Here is a 19,561-nt window from a genome sequence, read left to right as displayed (position 1 = left end):
TAGGTTGTTTCACGTACCTGTGGTATATATTGTATGTGTTTGAAAGAGAAAATATATGCATAACAGTGTGAGGTTTGATGAAGCTTTTATTACCATATGTCTGTGATGACTTTGAGGGTGCCATTTTCTAAGGTGCCTAGCATTTGGGTGTCCAATGCTCATTAATTTGGGAATTGGGCCTTTCAAGCAGCTTTGAAATTCTGAACTTATAAGTTTAACAGATGGTTTTGTTTTGAAATGAACATTCTAAATGAGAGATGAAATAGGTATATCAGTATAGGTAGGGGCTGGATTCTCCACCCTACCCGAGCAGGTAGATAAAGGATCCATGAGGGATCTGTTGCAACTCCCGAGTGCTGCATGGCCCAGCCCTGGTGTAAGTTAGAGTTACTGAGGAGCAGCTCTAAGTTACACTGCCAATGGTGTAAGCTCCTTCATTGACCTCACATCAGAGGATGAACAGAATAGTATAGAGGAGCTTCCATGCTCTGGAATCCGCCTGACATGACCCCTCCCCCCACTTGTGTCAGTGTGGCAAGTGGCTAGTGCAGGAGGTGACTCTGCCACATTGACAGCTTTATGTCAGTGTAACGGTCCTCTATGTAATGGGAATTCTCCCTTTGGCCAGCTACTGCCAAAAATTACTACTTTGTGCTGCTTGAGCAGTGCAAAGTGTCTGTAGGGGACTAGAGAATCTGGCCCATAACTCTCCTCTCAGGATTCTACTTGCAATGGTATTCATGGTATATAGCTTTGTAAAGTCATATGTTTGAGTGTAGAAAATTCAGGAGTGTTATGTCTTTGTAAAAATTTTATGTGCTCATATTTTTCAAACTAGAGACCATAGTTGAGCACCTAAATTCATATTTAGGCACCTTAACAAGTGCCCTGATATTCAGAGTAGCTGAGCTCTTGAATCTGTCATAGATCAGCATTTCTGAAGATCAGGCCATTTATTTATTTGCCTAAATATGGATTTAAGAGCTGACCTGTAAGGGCCCAACTTTGAAAATTTTGCATAATTACATATCAGAAAACTGGATAATCCAACTAAATACTCCTTTTTCGATCTGTAATTAAACTCCTTAGGATACACAAATGTATATACTTAGCTGTCTAGCAAAGTGTCTTGGTTTTGTAATTTTCAAATTAACCTCAATGGCATCAATTTAAAAACTGTTATACGTTGTTTTGACTTTCTGACTGGGTCAAAAATATTCTGGGTTAATTTAAACTGCTTCACCTTCTTGTCATAGGTGAAGCCAGAAACACTTTTCCATTGTTTAATTTCATGCCTTAGCTTTCATTGGCTGTTTAGAACTGTGCTCTTATTCAGTTGCTCTTCTCTGCAAAATCAATGAATATTTATGGAAAGATAACAGGATAAGCTATTATTTTAAAATGTCATTTAGGGTTAACATGCAGGGAATAAACTGCAGAAAATTAGAAAAATTAAATGTCAAGCAAATGAGATCAGAGATCAGATCTCTTACCTAAAAGGAATAATTTTAGTTCTACTAGCCAGCTATATTTATAGTTGCTTACACTCCAGTCCATATGCTGTTCAAGATGGCTAGTCTTCAGAATATAATTTGCCTATTTAGAAATGTACCCTTTTGATGTTTCTGACTGAGTGTGCAGAGCACTAAGCATTGATAAATGCCTTGTGTTAAATATGATAGTTCATCAGACATGAGGTATGAATGGTAGGTCCTGGGTGCTTAAGAAACTGTGATTCATTTCCATCTACTACCACTGAAGTTGTACTTGCAACCATTATAATCAGAAGGGGGTCTTCGAACTGCTTATATATCAACCAAGGAACCTCTCATCTGACAAGTGGGGCTGAGACACAAGAGAGCTATATTGATGCCTCAGATACAGTTACTGAGGATATATTCCAATGTGTGTAGAAAGAAAAAAGAGTCCAGTGAAGCAGGCTGCAAAAACAGAGTGGTAAAATAGGAGCATGGCTAAAAGTTTAAGAAATTAACAAACAATTATTCATAAGCAAAAACATTCTGGGCCAAATTCATCTCTTGTGTAAGTAAATACAAATCCATTTACTTTATGTTGATTTTACAGCATAGCTAAATTTGATCCCTTCTCTATAGTGGGGCCATATCTATCAACATGAATAATTTTTTTATAGTGTGGTAAATTGGAGAATTGGTCTGAAATTCAATAAAGACAAATGCAAAGTACTACACTTAGGAAGAAAAAAATCAAATGAACAAATACAAAATGGAGAATAACTAGCTGGGCACTAGTAATGTTGAAAAAAATCTGGGGGTTATGGTGGATAACAAATTGAATCTGAGTCAACAATGTGATGCAGTTGCAAAAAAGGCAGATATACCAGGGTGTGTTAATAGAGTATTGTATATAAGACATAGGAGGTAATTGTCCTCCTCTACTTGGCACTGGTGAGGAGGCCCCAGCTTGAGTAATGTGTCCAGTTTTAGGTGCCACACTTTAAGAAATATGTGGACGAATTGGAGCAAGTCCAGAAAAGAGTAACAAAAATGCTCAAAAGAAATATGAGCTATGAGGAAAGATTAAAAATACTGGACATGGTTAGTCTTGAGAAAAGAAGACTGAAGCAGGACCTGATGACACTCTTCAAATATGTGAGGGATAATTAAGTACGGGAACAGGTTACCAAGGGAGGTTGTGGAATCCCTGTCATTGGAGTTTTTAAGAGCAGATTAGACAAACACCTGTCTCAGATGGTCTATGTATGCTTAGACCTGCCTCAGCATGTGGGGGCTAGATGGTCTCTTGAGTCCCTTCTACTCCTACATTTCTATGGTTTCTATGAAATACGGTATTGGAATATACACATATAGGGTGAAATTTTGGCTTCATTGAAATCAGTGGCAGAACTTCCATTGATTTCAGTGGATCAGGAATTTCACCCAGAGGTTGTGTGCCACTATACAACGTGCTATATGGAGTAAAGAGCTAAACTTCAGGGTTTAAATCCTGGCCGTATGGCAAGACTCCCATTGACTGCAGGGGAGGTACTATTTCTTCTCATATTCATAAGTGAGCATATCATTTCTGTGTTACACACAAGATCACATAAAGTTTTCTAACCTATTGAGTATCTCCCACCCATTGGTATTTATACGTCAGATACAGACTGTATGGAAGCCCAGTTGAGGAATAACACAAAACCTTGATGCCTGTCATTCTTTTAGAACTGAAATGTCTTAAAAATCAATCTTACTGCATATAGAAGTAGCTACTTTTTTTTTCTTTGCTGTTAGATGACAAGATTGTACACTTCAAAGGACATTATGGAAGGATTTATTTTAACTCTTAAGTCTACTTTCAGCTAATGTAGACATGTTCTTGCTGCTGCTGATTCTGTATTTCAAAGAATCTTGAGCCTGATTCCCACACATGGCTTTGTGGCTTATAGAGTCAGTCACCAAGTCAGAATGGTAGTGTTTTACACCCATTTTAGACTTGTCTTTATAACACTTAGTGTGCTGCAAGCTGGGGTACAAATCACTAGCCTGCTGTGCACTAAGTTGCTGTGTGGACCTTGCAATCGTGCACTAGAAGTTCCATAGTGCCAGGGCCGGCTCCAGGCACCAGCTTGGCAAGCAGGTGCTTGGGGCGGCCACTCCGGAGAGGGGTGGCAAGTCCAGCTATTCGGCGGACGGTCCCTCACTCCCGCTCGGAGTGAAGGACCTTCTGTCGAATTGCCGCCGCAAATCGCGATCACGGCTTTTTTTTTTTTTTGGCAGCTTGGGGCAGCCAAAACCCTGGAGCCGGCCCTGCGTAGTGCACTTTGACCCACTGCTGTAGATCACAGCACACGATGGAACTTTCAGTGTGCGGTAGCAGGGTATACATAGCTGTTTAGTGTGCAGCAGACCAGAGCGCTATAGATTTATTCCCGTTTTCTGTGTACTGCCAGACCATGTAGACAAGCCCTTTGTACATACTTTGCACAGCTATAAATGATTCCACAAGATGCATGCAAAGTGAATGTAATCTGGAAGGGAATTCTCATCAGGCATACAGCCAGTGGAAATGGCTCCTGTGCTAGTTTTGCCTATCCTGCCGCCTCAGCACCGAGGGACTGGGGAGGGATTGGGTTGCTCCATTCCCATACAGCAATTCTCAGCTCATGGATGGTCCAAAGAGACCATAGCTAACGGTTGTAAAATAATAGCCTCCCCAGGGTTGCTCTAATTTACTTCTGGGCTGAGGGCAGCTTGAGAATTAGAGAGCTATAACTGACTCCCTGACAACCCTCTGTAATGAGAGGATGTTGGTAAAAGAGGGAACCTTAAATATTTAAGTTTAAAATGACTGTTCTTTAGTACATTTCAGTTGCTTTAAAAACATATAGGTATTTCCTCTACAGTTGTGTAAGCATGAATCCACTAATTTGGTGTGATGTTTGAAACTTACTCACATACTTTAGGATACTAGATAATATGGGTTTAGTTGAATCTAATGGGCTTGCTTCTCCTCTGACTGGTTTTACAGGAGTGTATCTTCATTCATTTCAATGGAGTTACTCCTGAGTTACACTAGTATTAGTGAGAGGTGCATGTGGCCTACTGTGTGCAAATCTCAATCAGTCACTTACATCCCGCTTAAGGATTAGACTGTTTACATATTGCACAAATGCCTCTTCTATCATATGCTAAATCCTGATATGACAAGCTTACAGACCTGTGATTTCCTGTTGGTATTTTTCTGTTGCTGACTCTCTGATCACATTGTTCCGGACACAACATTAATAAGAACTGTGTGATTGACAGTACACCGTACTAAAGCAATGTTGAAACAAGTCCTCTAATAGAACAGTATACTGTTATTGAATGTAGAAAGATCAGTGTGTTGTGGTATATAAGCAAAAGAAACTGTGACGATCAGTACCTTGCAATGTTTTTTTTTTTGTCCTAACTAAAACGGTAGAATATGTAAGGATTTGTCATTTATACCAACTTGCTATTTGATACCAGATGGTGCACTTAAATCAGGGAGCCAATAGTCTGGTAATGTAGGATGTCATTATGACACACTGTTTATCATCAATACCATAAGTGATAATAAATGATAAAATCAGGAATAATCCCCTTTTCCAAACAAACTGACCTTCATTTAAATTCACTGTGAACAAATTGTGATTTAATCTGTGGCAGATTAAAATTAGTTGTTGTGATTTATTGCAGTGGCTGCACATTAAATTGGCTTTAAATGAGAATTCCATGTGACACTATGTTCCATGTGAGACTGCAGTACCTCTTGCTAGTATGAACCTCATGTCTAGGGGTCTAAATTCTACTCTCACATCCAGGCACCCCCACTCATTCAGGTTGCATGCAGATAATAGACAGTCGAATTTGACCCAAATGTCTACATTGACTTTCTCTGTAAATGAAATTGGCCTGCTAGGAAAGAGTAATATATTGCCTATTTTTGGCACTGACTAATAACCATCTACAATGCTGTTTGCGCTTCCCATCTCACAGAAAGAAGATAGACTGATGCTGAGAGACCTCAAAGTTTGGGTAGAACAGTTCGAAAGGGACCTGACCAGGACACAGATGGCAGAAGTAAGCTTACAGGAAAAATACCAGGTAAGCCGTGGAAAACTTTAAATGGTGGAAGATTTTTGTCATGATTTGATGTAACATGTGCCCCTGAATTTGTATCCTTCTTCCATATAACTAATACAGTATGCTGACTGTATAAAAGTATGCAGTGTTTCACCGCTGAAATAAATCTAAGTCTGCAGATGCCCACATTGTGCCCCCTAGATCTTCAAATAAAGGGAACTTGTCTAACACAGATCTTCCTCCTGCAGGATGGAAGAAGGGCTAGGTTGCCCTTAGGTGGGCAGCTAGGGGCAGCTAAGTCCTCTCTCCCCAAACATACATTCCGGATGCTGCAGAGGCCGCTCTGTATGATAGAGGTTCTGTGATGGGGAATAATTGAAGGGGAGGTGGGCCAAGAGGAAGAGTGGGCAGGCCTTGGGCAGGGGTGAAGGTCACATTTTACTCCCCTCCAGCCAGGTCCTAGAAATTAGTCAAAATGGCTAATGCAGAATAGGCCTGTATTATATTTGAATGGAAAACCCTTCTTCCACTGGGGCAGTCATACCCCAGGGGAGGCCTTGACAGTGTGGCTCCAGTGGAGCCATACTACATGGGGTGGGGGGGGAAATATGTGGGTGTGATAAGAGCCAGAGTCAATATGGAGGCATAGGATCTGTCTCCAGTGGATATGTCTCCCCTGCCTAATTTGGGTGCAGATCCTACCACCTTTTCTAGATCGGTTAATTCTGCCCCTCTAATAGGATGATGTAAGGGAGGTTTGTAGAGATTTGCTTCCTCTGAAAACCCTGCCCTGGGGTTTGCTGTGGGAGGAGATGATCTAGGCCCTGACAACGGTCCTAAAATCATTGAAATAAAGAGGCAGTTTTCTTTGCCTGCACTTTACTGTATTTTCCTTCTATCATTAAATATATGTATTTGGGTCACATTCTGCTCAGTTATAATCGTGTGAATTTGGAGTAACTCAAATAAATTTGTTAGTCTCTAAGGTGCCACAAGTACTCCTGTTCTTTTTGCGGATACAGACTAACACGGCTGCTACTCTGAAATCAGTTGTTGGTGTGAATCCTGAAGAAGTCTGTTGAACTTCATGTGTGACTCTGGATTTAAACTGCTTTAACTCTAAAGAGTGGATTTCAGCAGTTTTTGTTAAATCATAGGTTTTTTTACCTCAGAGCCTAGCTTCTTATTTTGTCAGATTCAGCAGTGAAGTCCCAATTCTATGTTTTTGATACCATAAGTCCAGGGCCGGCTCCAGGGTTTTGGCTGCCCCAAGCAGCCAAACAAACAAACAAACAAACAAAAAGCAATTCGGCGGGAGGTCCTTCGCTCTGAGCAGGAGTGAGGGACCGTCCGCCGAATTGCCGCTGAACAGCTGGACGTGCCGCCCCTCTCCGAAGTGGCCGCCCCAAGCACCTGCTTGGTAAGCTGGTGCCTGGAGCCGGCCCTGCATAAGTCTTCCTCTCAGAGTCCTACCACAGCCAAAATACCTGTTGATTTCAGTGGGAGTGCCATACATAGGACAGCTTCAGGACCAGCTCCTGATTGTAAGATGCTGGTTCAAAAATCATGGTAGATCTTTGAAGCAGATGGAATTCCCATCTTCTGCTGAACAGATTATATGTACAATGTTTGAATTCCAAATGGAGGCCCTGATCCTGCAAACAGTTATGCATATAAGTAAAGGCACACAAGCAAATAGTCCCAGCGCATTCAGGGCTACTTGTGTGTAAAATTACTCAAATACATAAATGTTTGCAGTATCAGAGTCCTGCTCCTTCCTGGGGTTTGGCATTATTGGTAACACCACATCATAAACTTCAACCTAAACTTCAAATATGGTTATTCATAGGAGTTTCCATGCAGGCCATCTCTGTACCAAAACCTAGTTTTCTCTGCCTGAGAGAGGCTCCAACCCCTCTTTTAACCTGCTAAAAGCTAACTGAATGTAATTGCTAGTTCTGCTCAACAGTAATTTCTGCCTTTCATGTAGGGTTCAGGTACCTAATAACTGGAGGACAACAGAGGAGTCCTGTCTCCCTACAGTGGTCCCTTGAGTCTCTTACCCTGTTAAAATGTTTAATAAAAATGTATTTCAAGGAAGTTCATAATTAAATACATATTCCCACTTGGGAAGGATAGAATCTTTTATCAATTCAGAATTGTAATATGGCCAACCTTGCCCCACACATGTCCTGTTCTTTCCTTCCATGCCTCATTGTACTGATTTTCTTTTCATGCAGTCATTTAAACACTTCCGAGTCCAGTATGAAATAAAGAGGAAACAGATTGAACTTGTAATCCAGTCTTCACGTAAAGATGGTAAATTGTCACTTGATCAAGCTATGGTGAAGCAAGCCTGGGACAGGGTTTCTTCCAGGGTAAGTTAAAAAAATTAATACACTAAATACATTTTATTAGACATAAATTTTTAAGTTTTGATGAAGCAAAGATTGAATAAGGTCTTTAGGATAGGGCACCTACCTTGAACTGCCCTTTCTTAGAAAATATGTTGATAAAAACATAGTAGTATTGAGTATTTTGAAAACACAACTAATAGTACAATTCACAGCTCCCCTCAAACTGGATTGACAGAACAGGTTTTAAATAATATTGAATGCCCTATAAAATTCTACATCTGTTCATTTACAGAACAATTTGTGTCCGCCTACCAACTACTAAATGTTGCAGTGTGTTGTAAAAGTGTAATGGTATTCATTTGGCATGGACACATTATTTATGAGTGGTGAAGCAACAAATGAGTTATGTAGGTCATTCCAAATGAGAGTCAATGAAACCTTTATAAATGACCATGCTGTCATGAATTTTTCTATGTCATGTATTTAAAATAAACTATAATGGAAATATTTTGAAGCTTTATAATTTTTATTGACATTATTTTCCTCTTTCTTAATTGGGACTCTTCCAGTAAGACAGGCTACTTTACTTCTATAGATCCAAATGTACAGGCTTCTGAGGAAGAGAAAAATTAATAGAGGCCTTTCAGTATTACTGAAAATAGCTTCTTTGTATAATTAATATTAAAGCTTCAGATATGAACTTCCACAGTCTACCAGGGTAAGAAACAAGTGCTGTATCCCATTGGAAAAAGCATTCTTGGCATTCAGTGGGATAAGGAAAGTGTTACTATCCCTGATAACTGATGACATTTGGAGCTTAAGCTTGTCAGGTTCAAGTCTGCATAATGCCAGACAATTATAATTTGGGGAGAAATGGTGGAAATCGGTGGAAGAAAGTTGCATTTCTCAAGAACAACTTATAAGCATCTGTCTGAAACTGCTGAGATCCCTGGAATGTTGACATTTGTCTCCTCTGAAATGGGGTAATGAGCAGAAGGCAGATGAAACTATCTAACATGTATGAGAAGTTCAAATTATGACATGGTTTCAATTTTTTTTCACAAACCTGTCATCACCACATCTGTGGTATAAATATTGCTGATTGCTTTTGGTGGTGGACAAGTTTTACTAATGTACATTTAGGGTAACCTGCACCATTAATGAGTAATGATGCCATGCATAGTTTATCCAGAACAAATTGTTGTAATAGAAAATTATAAATTACCATCCTTAATATTGTAATGCCATAAACTGAATATCAACATTTACATTTTATACATCACTTATTGTTCTTTTAATTTCTTTTTGGCCTTGTAACTATCCAGTGCCAGGTTTGTTAGGAGTCTGATTTTCAGGATAGTTACTTGTGCAATTCATCCTGGAAGGATATTCAGTATTCTTAATTTTGTTTTCCAGCTACTAGATTGGCACAAATATCTTGATAAATCTCTTCCTGCGCCTTTGGGTACCATAGGTGCCTGGCTTTACAGAGCAGAAGCTGCCGTTAGGGAAGAAATAATTGTCCAGCAAGCTCATGAGGAAACAGCAAATACGATACATCGGAAGCTTGAACAGCATAAGGTAACTCTGTATGAGATATCTCTATGCATGACATTTCCAGTTTCAGTGGGGCCACTGTTCCTAGGATTGTGGGTGACTGAGAACTCATGCTGTATGAACAACAAATTTTCGTGGTTGTTGTTAATAGGTTTGTTTTGAAAGTGAGTTGTGACGATGCGGCAACTTGGACAACATATGGAGTCCTAAGATTTCCTTGATGCCATACACATTGGGGTTTTGACATGCTGTAGTTAGGAGGCTACATGTACTAGTTATATTGGTAGATAATCTCCTCCTGGTGGTAGATGAAGATCAAGTGTCCATGCCTATTCTTTTAGATCTATCAGATGATACCTTTGACTATGAGGTTTTATTAACACATCTGCAGATCCTAGAAGAAGTAGTTCGAATTATTTTTGAATGGCTCTTATTCCTTTCTTTTTGAGAGGTCCCAGAGTGTAATATTCCATAGCTGTTCATCTGCTCCAGGAGCTCTCTCCTACAGAGCTCCACACTGTACCATTCTGTTACTCAACCTATATGGAAGCCAAGTTGAAATAGTGAGGTAATGGAGAGACTACAATACTTTAAATATGCTGATAACCCGCATTGCAGTTGGTCTTAACCAATGCCTAACCAAGACTGAGGCTTGGAAGAGAACGAGGTGAACCTAGATCATTTTGCACCTGAACAGGGCTTGAAAAATCCACTTTCCTATGGTCAATAAGAAGCTTTCATAGGCAAATTTGAATATTAGTGCCATCAATTTCTGCAGATTCTAAGCTCTCATTTAAAAGTAAGTTGTATATAGAGAGACAGGCAGATAAAAATATTTGGGGCGGAGTAGGAGAAGAAAGCTGAGACAGGAAATATAGAGGATGAAGTAAAGAACACAATGTAGGGAAAGAAAAAAAGGGTATATAACCTGGAAAAGAGAGGAAGAAAAGAGAGAACAGAGACTGAAAATATAGGGATAGAAAAGAAAGAAAAATTGGAGTGGAACCAGCAAGGGAAAGAAGGTATAACAGAAGCAAGAGAGATGTTTGTAGTAAGTTATCTTTTAAAATGTTTTATATTGAAATTTGATTGACAGCATGATATAAAGATTTATTTGGGCATAAGCTTTCATGGATAAAAACCTCACTCCTTCAGATGCATAGAAGAAGTGAGGTTTTTACCCATGAAACCTTATGCCCAAATAAATCTGTTAGTCTTTAAGGTGCCACCAGACTCCTTGTTGTTTTTGTAGATACAGACTAACATGGCTACCCCCTGATACTTGACAGCATGTTATAAAGAAATACAAGGCACAACTGTTTTATTGCTGTAAAAATAATCTGGCAAGGATTTATTTAAAATTATATTTGTAGTCCTTTTAGCTTCGTTATGGTGTACAGTATAATGAAGGCCTGAAAGGTTTCTTAACAAAAAAGATTTTGTTAATCTTGGCAATATCATGAATGTCAGCCCTTGTTTTTTGCTAGAACAATTCCTGGAAGTCTTAGAGATATGTATTTTGAGCTCTCACATCTTAATTAATCAGCCTGACAAGTAAATTTAATCCTTAGGTAAGTAGATGTCAGGTAAATTTTTCAAGCCCTGTATCAGTGGTTCTCAACCTATTTAACACTGTAGGACGCATATATGTGTTATGTGGGCCACATCCAATACTATCTGTGTGGCCCTGAGGATATCACATGAGCTGCAGCTGTGTGTTGATGGGTTGCAAGCGGCCCTCGAGCTGCAGGTTGAGAACCACTTCCCTATATGTCGTGAATGTGGGATGGAGAAAGCATCAGAAGAATTAGTAGAAATCAGCTCCCTGTATTGTATGAGTTTGCTCATCTTTGTCACTCAGGTTCGTGACGCAGGGGTCATGAAGATCCTCAGCTGCTTAGGTAGCAGCAATGGCTCAATGTGTTTTTTCCAGCTGTGCTTTACAATTTTTTTTTATTTCTCTCTGCTGGGAACCTCGCCACATTATCCATACCTTTATCACCTCCAGAAGTTGTTACATGACATTGCATATTATATGGCCCCTTATGGTTATTCTGAACTTCCAACTAATGCAGAATACATTATTATTAATAACAACATCTAGCTTTTATATAGTGCTTTTTATCAGTATATTTCAAAGTGTGTTTTGTCTTCTTAGGCACCATCCTGCACAAACTTTGCTGTCTTCCAGTTCACATCCATAAGTAGTCCTATTGAAGTCAGTGGGACTACTCACAGTTGTTTAACTCAAAGTTAAACACATATATTAGTCTTTGAAGGGTCAGGACCTTAATAATTAGTAATTCACTTGGGGAGCAAATTGCATCTGAAAACCAGAGTTTTTACTGGCGTCTACTAGATTAGTGGGTGAAGTTTCAAGTACTGGTTTTGACTAATAAGGATCTAAAAAACTTGTTTCTATCTAAGGATCTCAGGCTATGCCTACAGTTTGGACTATGGGGGTGGGAATAGAAGTGCACACCGAAGTGCTGTGTTGTAACATCCCTCATTTAAATGCGAGAGGGCTAGCTGCAGGGAATTCTCAGCAAGGGTTTCTTGATTCTTAAACTCATTTATCCCCTTTGCCTTACAAAGCCTGAGAGTTTTATCTCTTCTCTCAAACTTTCTTCCAAAGGGGAGGGTTGAGTAGAGTCAGGAGGGTTGGTGGAGGATCATGGGGGATATTGGGCACAATTTTGTGAATTGAGCCGATAGAATTGTATATTTATCTCTGCTGTTGCACAAGTGCTCAGTCAGAGCAGTCTGTGGAGAGGTGATATTTTAATACATTGAAAAAATAGACATTTGAGATAAATTTACTAGTTTGCATTTTGTTAACCCAGCTCCCTCAGCCTGGGGAGAGGAGGAGCTGTGCATGATTTTCTTTGTCAGTACAGTACTAATCAGGTTCAGCAAGGGACTGTACAATAAGCTATCTACTCCCTCATATTCTGGAAGCCTTCTGAAGACTTGACATCGTTATGGTTACCGCTTTGGAAACCGTTGCCAGTCATTCATTTTAATAAGTAATCTCCAGGAAATCCTTTGAAGTAGTGTTGCTTGGTTACTATAGAAATGAGCTGTTATTATGAGGCTTATGCTTGTTCGTATCTTATCATAAGCCTACAGGTTTAGGTACTGCATTCAGTGTAGGTTTGTGTAATATATAGCATATAATCACTGAAGCTTCTGATGCTGAGAGTCAGGAGTTCACTTCACATTGAATATGCAATAACATCAGGAACCCTGAATCTGCTGCTTTGTAGCGGGGGGCAGGCGGGATTAGACTAATTGTGTAATATTTGAAATAGCAATTAATAAAAGCTGGTATTTGTATTAAAGACATAAACAGTAAATTTAGCAAAATTATGTACTCATGAAATTTCAGCAATTGCAGACTTTATCTCAGATTAGTCACATATAACCAGAGTTCATCGTGTTTCTTTAAATCTCTGAAAGAATTATTTGAGGCAGTGCAAGTGCCATCTATTTTAAAAACTGCCAGAATTATAAGACACAGCTTTAGCAGAACATCTCATAAGGTACTTTCGCTGTGCAGATGCTCAAGCTGCTATATAATGCTTTTATATTAGGCATTAACTTGCATGCAAATGTGACAGCATGTTCAAATACTTAACTACATTGACTCATCATTGCAGCCTTAAAATCATGCTTATTAGTTAGTCTACTGTGAGCCTTTTCTCTCTCTTTGAATCAAACCAGGACCTGCTTAAAAACCTAGATGGTCACAAAAAGGCATTCCAAGGGATCCACCGGGCTAGGTCTGTTAATGGAGTCCCTGTTCCACTGGAGCAGTTAGACGATATGGCAGAGAGGTAAGAAAAATTTCAATCTTAAATGAAACCTCCTCTGTGAATGACAGAGAACCTGTTTGCTTTATAATGTTTTCATGTAAAAATCAGATTTTACATTTGGTTCTTAGTTAAGAAGAATGGGAGCAGCAACAAATGAGAAATATATTGAAAAGCCTGATATTAATAATTGATAATGGTCAATTTGAACAAGCAATTGATTTTCAAAAAGGAATAATTTTGCAGACAGACTCGGCACAGGAAGGAACATTATGTAACATCATAATGCTTATGAACAAACTGGAAGAGGGATGTCTTGGTAATGAAAAAAACTTAGTCTCAGACCTAAACTGATGATTTACTTCTGTGTATAAACAGAATTATAACATGCTTTATTTTAATGAGCAGCCTTCAGAGTGGCTATCATACAAAATTAAATATGCCTTTAGGCTTTGCATTAGATCAAAGAATAGAGATATATCTCACACATAACAAGGTAGCTTGAACCTATAGAAAAATCCTTCCGTTCCTCCTACATATTGAATGTTGCACTTTTTTACTATAGTGTGATTCATTCCTAGGTTTAATTTTGTTGCATCTACGTCTGAACTCCATCTGTTGAAAATGGAGTTTCTGGAACTGAAATACCGTCTGCTGTCACTGTTAGTCCTTGCAGAATCGAAGTTAAAATCATGGATTATCAAATATGGAAGACGAGAGTCGGTAGAACTACTTCTACAAAATTATATTGTAAGCTTTTGTTCTTTGTTTAATTTTGTTGCATCTACATCTGAACTCCACTGCCTTGCCCCTTGTGTTGTGATTCACACTTATGTAAAGACAGTGTAAAATGCTACCATAAGAGAAGGGACGCATTTTACATCTACTTTGCACCCAATTTGAAGAGGTGTAAAGGACCACAGAAAGTATAAGACAACAGAGAATCCAGCAGATGGCCCCCATCCTGGCTGCGCTCCAGCTGGTTCATGGTGCTCCTATGGTACAAAGTTCTTCTAAACCCAGCAGATCCAGCCTCTCAAATTGGAGGCTCTTTGGGTGGTGCAGAACTACTTTGGGGACTTCTACATCATTGCTCCTTGGAGACGGCTGCCCAGGGAATTGGGGAAGAGGGTGTGGTCAGGGATCTCTCACACCGTAGTGCCCAGCTGTCACTTGGCTCCTTGAGACCACTGGTGGCTTATGGAGAATAAAACAGCTTTCAGGTCAGTCTAACCTGTGTTGGGGGCTTCACCCTGGGCAGAGCAGCTCTAAGAATGGGGAAACACATAAGGCACATTTGAGCCCCCCTCAGCTGAGCTGAACATTCATTAGCTGAGGTTCTTGCCCAATGTATTTATTATGTGTGCCATGTAAGATTTATGAAGTCCTCACATATTTATTCCCTTGCTTTGATGTGTTTCAGTTTTGTAAATGATGTGATAGTTCCCCACATTACTGTTGTTAGCAATATGAACTGTTCCTTTTCAATAACTTATTGTTTTGGGTTTTTTTTGGAATGCATACACATGCCAAACTCAATTTACAGAGCAACAGATCAGTAATTCAAAATAAAACACAAATTCACTACCTGAGATAACTTTTCATTTAATAGTTAAAAATAAGATTTTTTCCTGCTTACTATAAAATAATGATCCAAAAGCATCTTTCTCTCAATTATTTCACTTCCATTATGCTCATCAAAGCAGCTCACTGACGGTATTAATTATTATAGTTCTCTAGCCATTGCACGTCAAGAATTCCATACTTTTAATGCTAATTTGGAATGGGCAAACTGTTTAGAGTAGAGTATACTCAATAATCACGTGCTTAACTTTGGAGAATGTGTGTTCCCGTTTACTTTAGTAGGATTACTCACATCCTTAAAGTTTACTAATGTGCTTAATGCTTTGCTAGATTGGGGTGGGGCTTCAGTGTGTATCTGATGACATAAAGTATGCTTGTATACTGCATAGCTAAGTTAGCCCAACATGCCTTCATTGTACAATATATGCTCTCTCAAAATGTTGGCAAAAAGTGTTTAAAAATCATATCAAATTATGTGTCCAATACAAAACTGGGACCCAAGTCTTTTGGTGCCACTGTCAGTGGCAAAGCAGTGAGCCTGGTTAGCCTATCTGAAAAACAGGGCTAATATTTCTTGCACTTACATATCTGAAAGGAATTTACAAAGGTAGGAGAACATTATTTCCTTTTGACAGTTGGCCTAACTAAGAACTCAACCTTGAAAACTCTTAAGCACATTAACAACTTCAACAAATAATTTTGAAAAACAATTACATTTGAAAAAAAAAAATCCAAGTGACTGACCATCCATGAACAAAAAAAGGGGCAACATTTGTTGAATAAGTATTCCCTATAAATTATTTACCCAGCTCTGTTTAAGAGCAAATGTTCAAAGCAGAATATAGAGTTTTAGCATCAACCGCGAAGGTAAAAACCTATGCAACACTTTGTAAAGCAGCATCCCTTAATGTAGGATTTCTTTAACATCTTGTTCCATCTCTTCTGGAAGATGTGAATGCAAACTGAAGTTTGACGGAATATATTTCTTTTCTTTGAATGAAATCTGTCCCTTTGCAGAGGGTCAGTACAACGGCTATTCTGAAGGCTTAAGTGAGATTTAAATAGTGCATAGGTTTTGTGGTAGCTGTCTGCATGAAGATGAATTTTGCCCTTACTGAATTGTTTTCACTTAGATCTCAGCAGAGGAGGAGTTATCTAATAAATAGAGACTCTTCAGGCAATTTTTTGGCTTCTGCTGAATTCTAAGTCCGAAGAATTCCAGCAAGAAAGAGCAATTAACAGGTTGCCTTATGCGCATGTTAAAAATATTCATCCAAAATGTACTCTTGAAAAGAGTCTCCTATGGGAGGAGACTATCCTGTCCTGTCATTGTCAAAGGGAGCTCTGGATAGCACATTGTAAATTAAAGTGGGGGTTGGTTTGGTGAAATTTGAGAAATCGTATCTTAATGCAATTGTAATTCAAAGGAATTGTCATTATTCCATGTGACATTTACTTTTGCCTCTTATAACCATTTTTTTCCTTTTCAGTCTGTTATTGAAAACAGTAAATTCTTTGAGCAGTATGAAGTTACATACCAGATCTTGAAAAGGGCAGCTGAGATGTATGCCAAAGCTAATGGCTCAGGTAAATACCTCTGTATCTGTTGCAATTCTGAAGGCATTTTAGTCCTGTTGATTTTAATATCCTTTTTAAATTAGTTCCTCAGAGTATATTTAGAAGCCAATTCCTTCTGTGCAATACAGTTGTACTGTATCTGTAATTAACCACGTGGGATCTGACAAAACTAGAATCCAGTGGATTTCTGCCACTGTGTGTTGACTGTGTGATTGTTAGAATATGCTACTGGAACATGAGGAAATCTAAGTGTTAATTGTAAAAGTGTTCTTCTACTTTTGACTTGTAGAAAATCACCCCTGGTTGTAACTGAAGATGATTTTGATTCACAAAGTGTGAAATTCACTCCAGTGCAGAGGGCTAGCACAATGCCCATGCACCAAATAAGTCTCACATACTTTGTACGGGCCCTCTGCACTGGGGTGAATTTCACCCACTTTGAATAACTTGAAGGAGTTATGAAATGATAATATCTGAGAACTGAGTAACAGAGGTCATCTGTGCTTTTGGGGGAGGGAGGGAGGAGGGCGGTGTAAAAAAGCAACAACCTCCTCTCAAAATATCTGGAATGGGGATTTAATGACAGTCACAACAAATAATGATGATGCAATTTGTGCCATTTTGAACAGCCTTGTGTTGGGGCAGTTCAGAGCAGCAGCTATCCAGGGGGAAGTTGTAGAAGGATTGTTAGCCCTCGCTAAACTCCCCAGTACACAGCGGGAAGCAGCACCATCCTGTTATCTCCAGGCTCAAGGAGTGGCCTTTTATTCCTGGGGTGCAAGCTGTGGAAGGATCTTTTGTATTACTCTGCCTCTGAACCTACATGCAAAGCAGTCTCATCCAGAATTAGTAGCACAGTATTCACTAAAGTACCTTTCACAAGCCTTCCAGAATGACAAAGAATGATCACAATGATAGGTGCAGTATACGATGACCTATGGATGGATCGGCTACTCTCTGTTACACCTATACAACCCCACTGGGTACAGTGAGGTTGCATGGATGGCTCTGGAGGCATCTGATAGGGACTACTTTAAACACTGTCAAATAATAGTGCAGAAATCTCTGGGGTGAGATGCTGCAGTTGTTAAAATGGTTTATGGATAGGGAGTGAAAAGGAATATCTTACCCATTTAAAGTGACACTTTCAACTCAAATTTGTCCCCAAAGTTAGATTTTTGTAAAAATACACTTTACAAAATGTAAGAGCAATATAAACTATTCCATGATTTTTTAAAAAACCCAACAATAAGTCATTTTCCAACAAATAAATATTCACCTGAGTTATTTGCAGCATAAATAGTGCAAACTAAGGACACCTAAGCTATGAATTCATTTCTTAAAGGATCCTGCATTGCAGATGCATTATCTTTTTTCCTTAAAAAGAGGGAATCAACTGCAATGGTATGGCCTAGAAATCAAGTACACCACCTACAGAAAATTAAAAAAGTAGATGACAAAAATCCAATGTCATTAATCTGGATTTATATAGTTGTAAATGAGAATAGATTTTCACTTAATATTTTAATGCAAACTCAGCACTGAATCAGCCACACATATAGTTTTCTATTTCTCTTTCCTTGTTAAATATAACCCTTCCTATATTACCTTTCTGTTATTAGATGCATACACCAATAACATGCAGGATATGCAACATGACTGAGTTAATGTGACATTCGTTGTATACTTTATTTTTTACAATGTATGCTTAATTTCTCAACCTTAATGTTGCAGATGACATAGAGCTTGGGGGGATTGCCAGTACTTTGGAGGATAAAGCTAAAATTCAGAACTGGGTTATAGATAAAATGAAATTCTACAAAGACAGAGGTGTAAGGTGCTACCCTTAGGGAAGAAAAACGAAATGCATAAATACAGACGGGGGAAAACTGGCTTGGCAGCCGCACTGCTGAGAAGCATCTGGGTGTTGTGGTGGATCGCAACCTCAACATGAGTCAGCAATGAGATGCTGTTTCAAAAAAAGCAAATATAATTTTAAGTTGCATTAACGGAGGCAAAGCATGCAAGTCATGGGAGGTGATAGTACTGCTCTACTTGGCACTAGTTAAGCCTCAGTTGGAGTACTGTGTCCAATTTTGGTCACCACTATCTAGAAAGGATGTAGAGAAACTGGAAAGGATGCAGAGGCGAGTGACAAATATGCTCAAAAGGATGGAATGCAAGCCATGTGAGCAAAGGCTGAAGGAACTAGGTATGTTTAGTTTAGAAAAGATGAGATTAAGGAGGGATGGGGACATGATAGCAGTCATTAGATACTTGAAAGGCTGCTACAAAAAGATGGAGAAAAATTGTTCTCTCTTGCCACAGAGGGCCGGACAAGAGGCAATGGATTCAAATTACAGCATAGCAGATTTAAATTAAACCTCAGGAAAAACTTCCTAACTGTAAGAACAGTAGGACAATGGAACAGACTGCCTATGGAGGTTGTGGAAGCTCCTTCACTGGAGGTTTTTCAAAAGGAGGCTGGATAGCCATCTGTCTTGGATGGTTTAGACACAACAAATCCTCCATCTTGGCAGGAGGTTAAACTAGATGACCTTGCAGTCCCTTCTAACCCCTATGGTTTTATGATTCTGTGATTAGGTTGTGCATTTCATATATGTTTAAACAAACCTACTGATGCTGAAAAGAATATAAAATAGAATTACTTAACAAGAATAATAAAAGAGATTTAATAATATTTGTAATAAAAGAAACACATGCTAAATACTTGGATAAATACTTCCAGCAGCTCCAAGACTTTAAGTTGTGTTTAAAAATTCAATATGCTTTCTGTGTCTTAGTGGAAGAAGCAGAGAATGTGATGAAATTCATGAATGAAACAACAGCCCAGTGGAGGAACCTGTCGGTAGAGGTGAGAAGTGTGAGGAGCATGTTAGAAGAAGTGATTGCTAACTGGGATCGATATAGCAGCACGGTGGCCAGTCTGCAGGCCTGGCTGGAGGATGCGGAAAAAATGCTGAAGCAGCCTGAACATGCCAAAAAGGTAAGGAATATTAGCTACTTCATCCAACCCCTGCATATGGCTTTTATGACAATTCAGTAAAAGTTTTCAACCTACAGG

The 19,561-nt window shown here is 39.1% G+C and overlaps 1 protein-coding gene across 21 annotated transcripts in view; it reads left to right on the top strand.

Annotated features, from left to right (window-relative positions):
- The window catches only part of SYNE1 (spectrin repeat containing nuclear envelope protein 1), a 488,794-nt gene that overhangs the window by 138,630 nt on the left and 330,603 nt on the right, over positions 1 to 19,561 (top strand). For all 21 annotated transcript variants that reach the window (XR_010599728.1, XR_002889944.3, XR_010599727.1 and 18 more), the window contains 7 exons: positions 5,502 to 5,609; positions 7,829 to 7,966; positions 9,362 to 9,526; positions 13,226 to 13,338; positions 13,896 to 14,064; positions 16,389 to 16,485; positions 19,281 to 19,483. Coding sequence is in view for 18 of the 21 variants with exons in the window: in XM_065588833.1 (XP_065444905.1) it covers positions 5,502 to 5,609; positions 7,829 to 7,966; positions 9,362 to 9,526; positions 13,226 to 13,338; positions 13,896 to 14,064; positions 16,389 to 16,485; positions 19,281 to 19,483 (993 nt within the window). In the remaining 3 variants the exon portion in view is untranslated. The remainder of the gene's footprint in view (positions 1 to 5,501; positions 5,610 to 7,828; positions 7,967 to 9,361; positions 9,527 to 13,225; positions 13,339 to 13,895; positions 14,065 to 16,388; positions 16,486 to 19,280; positions 19,484 to 19,561) is intronic.

This window comes from Chrysemys picta, chromosome 3 (genome assembly GCF_011386835.1).
Source record: "Chrysemys picta bellii isolate R12L10 chromosome 3, ASM1138683v2, whole genome shotgun sequence".
Classification (NCBI taxonomy): Eukaryota; Metazoa; Chordata; order Testudines; family Emydidae; genus Chrysemys; species Chrysemys picta.
This window is presented reverse-complemented; position numbering and strand designations above follow the sequence as displayed.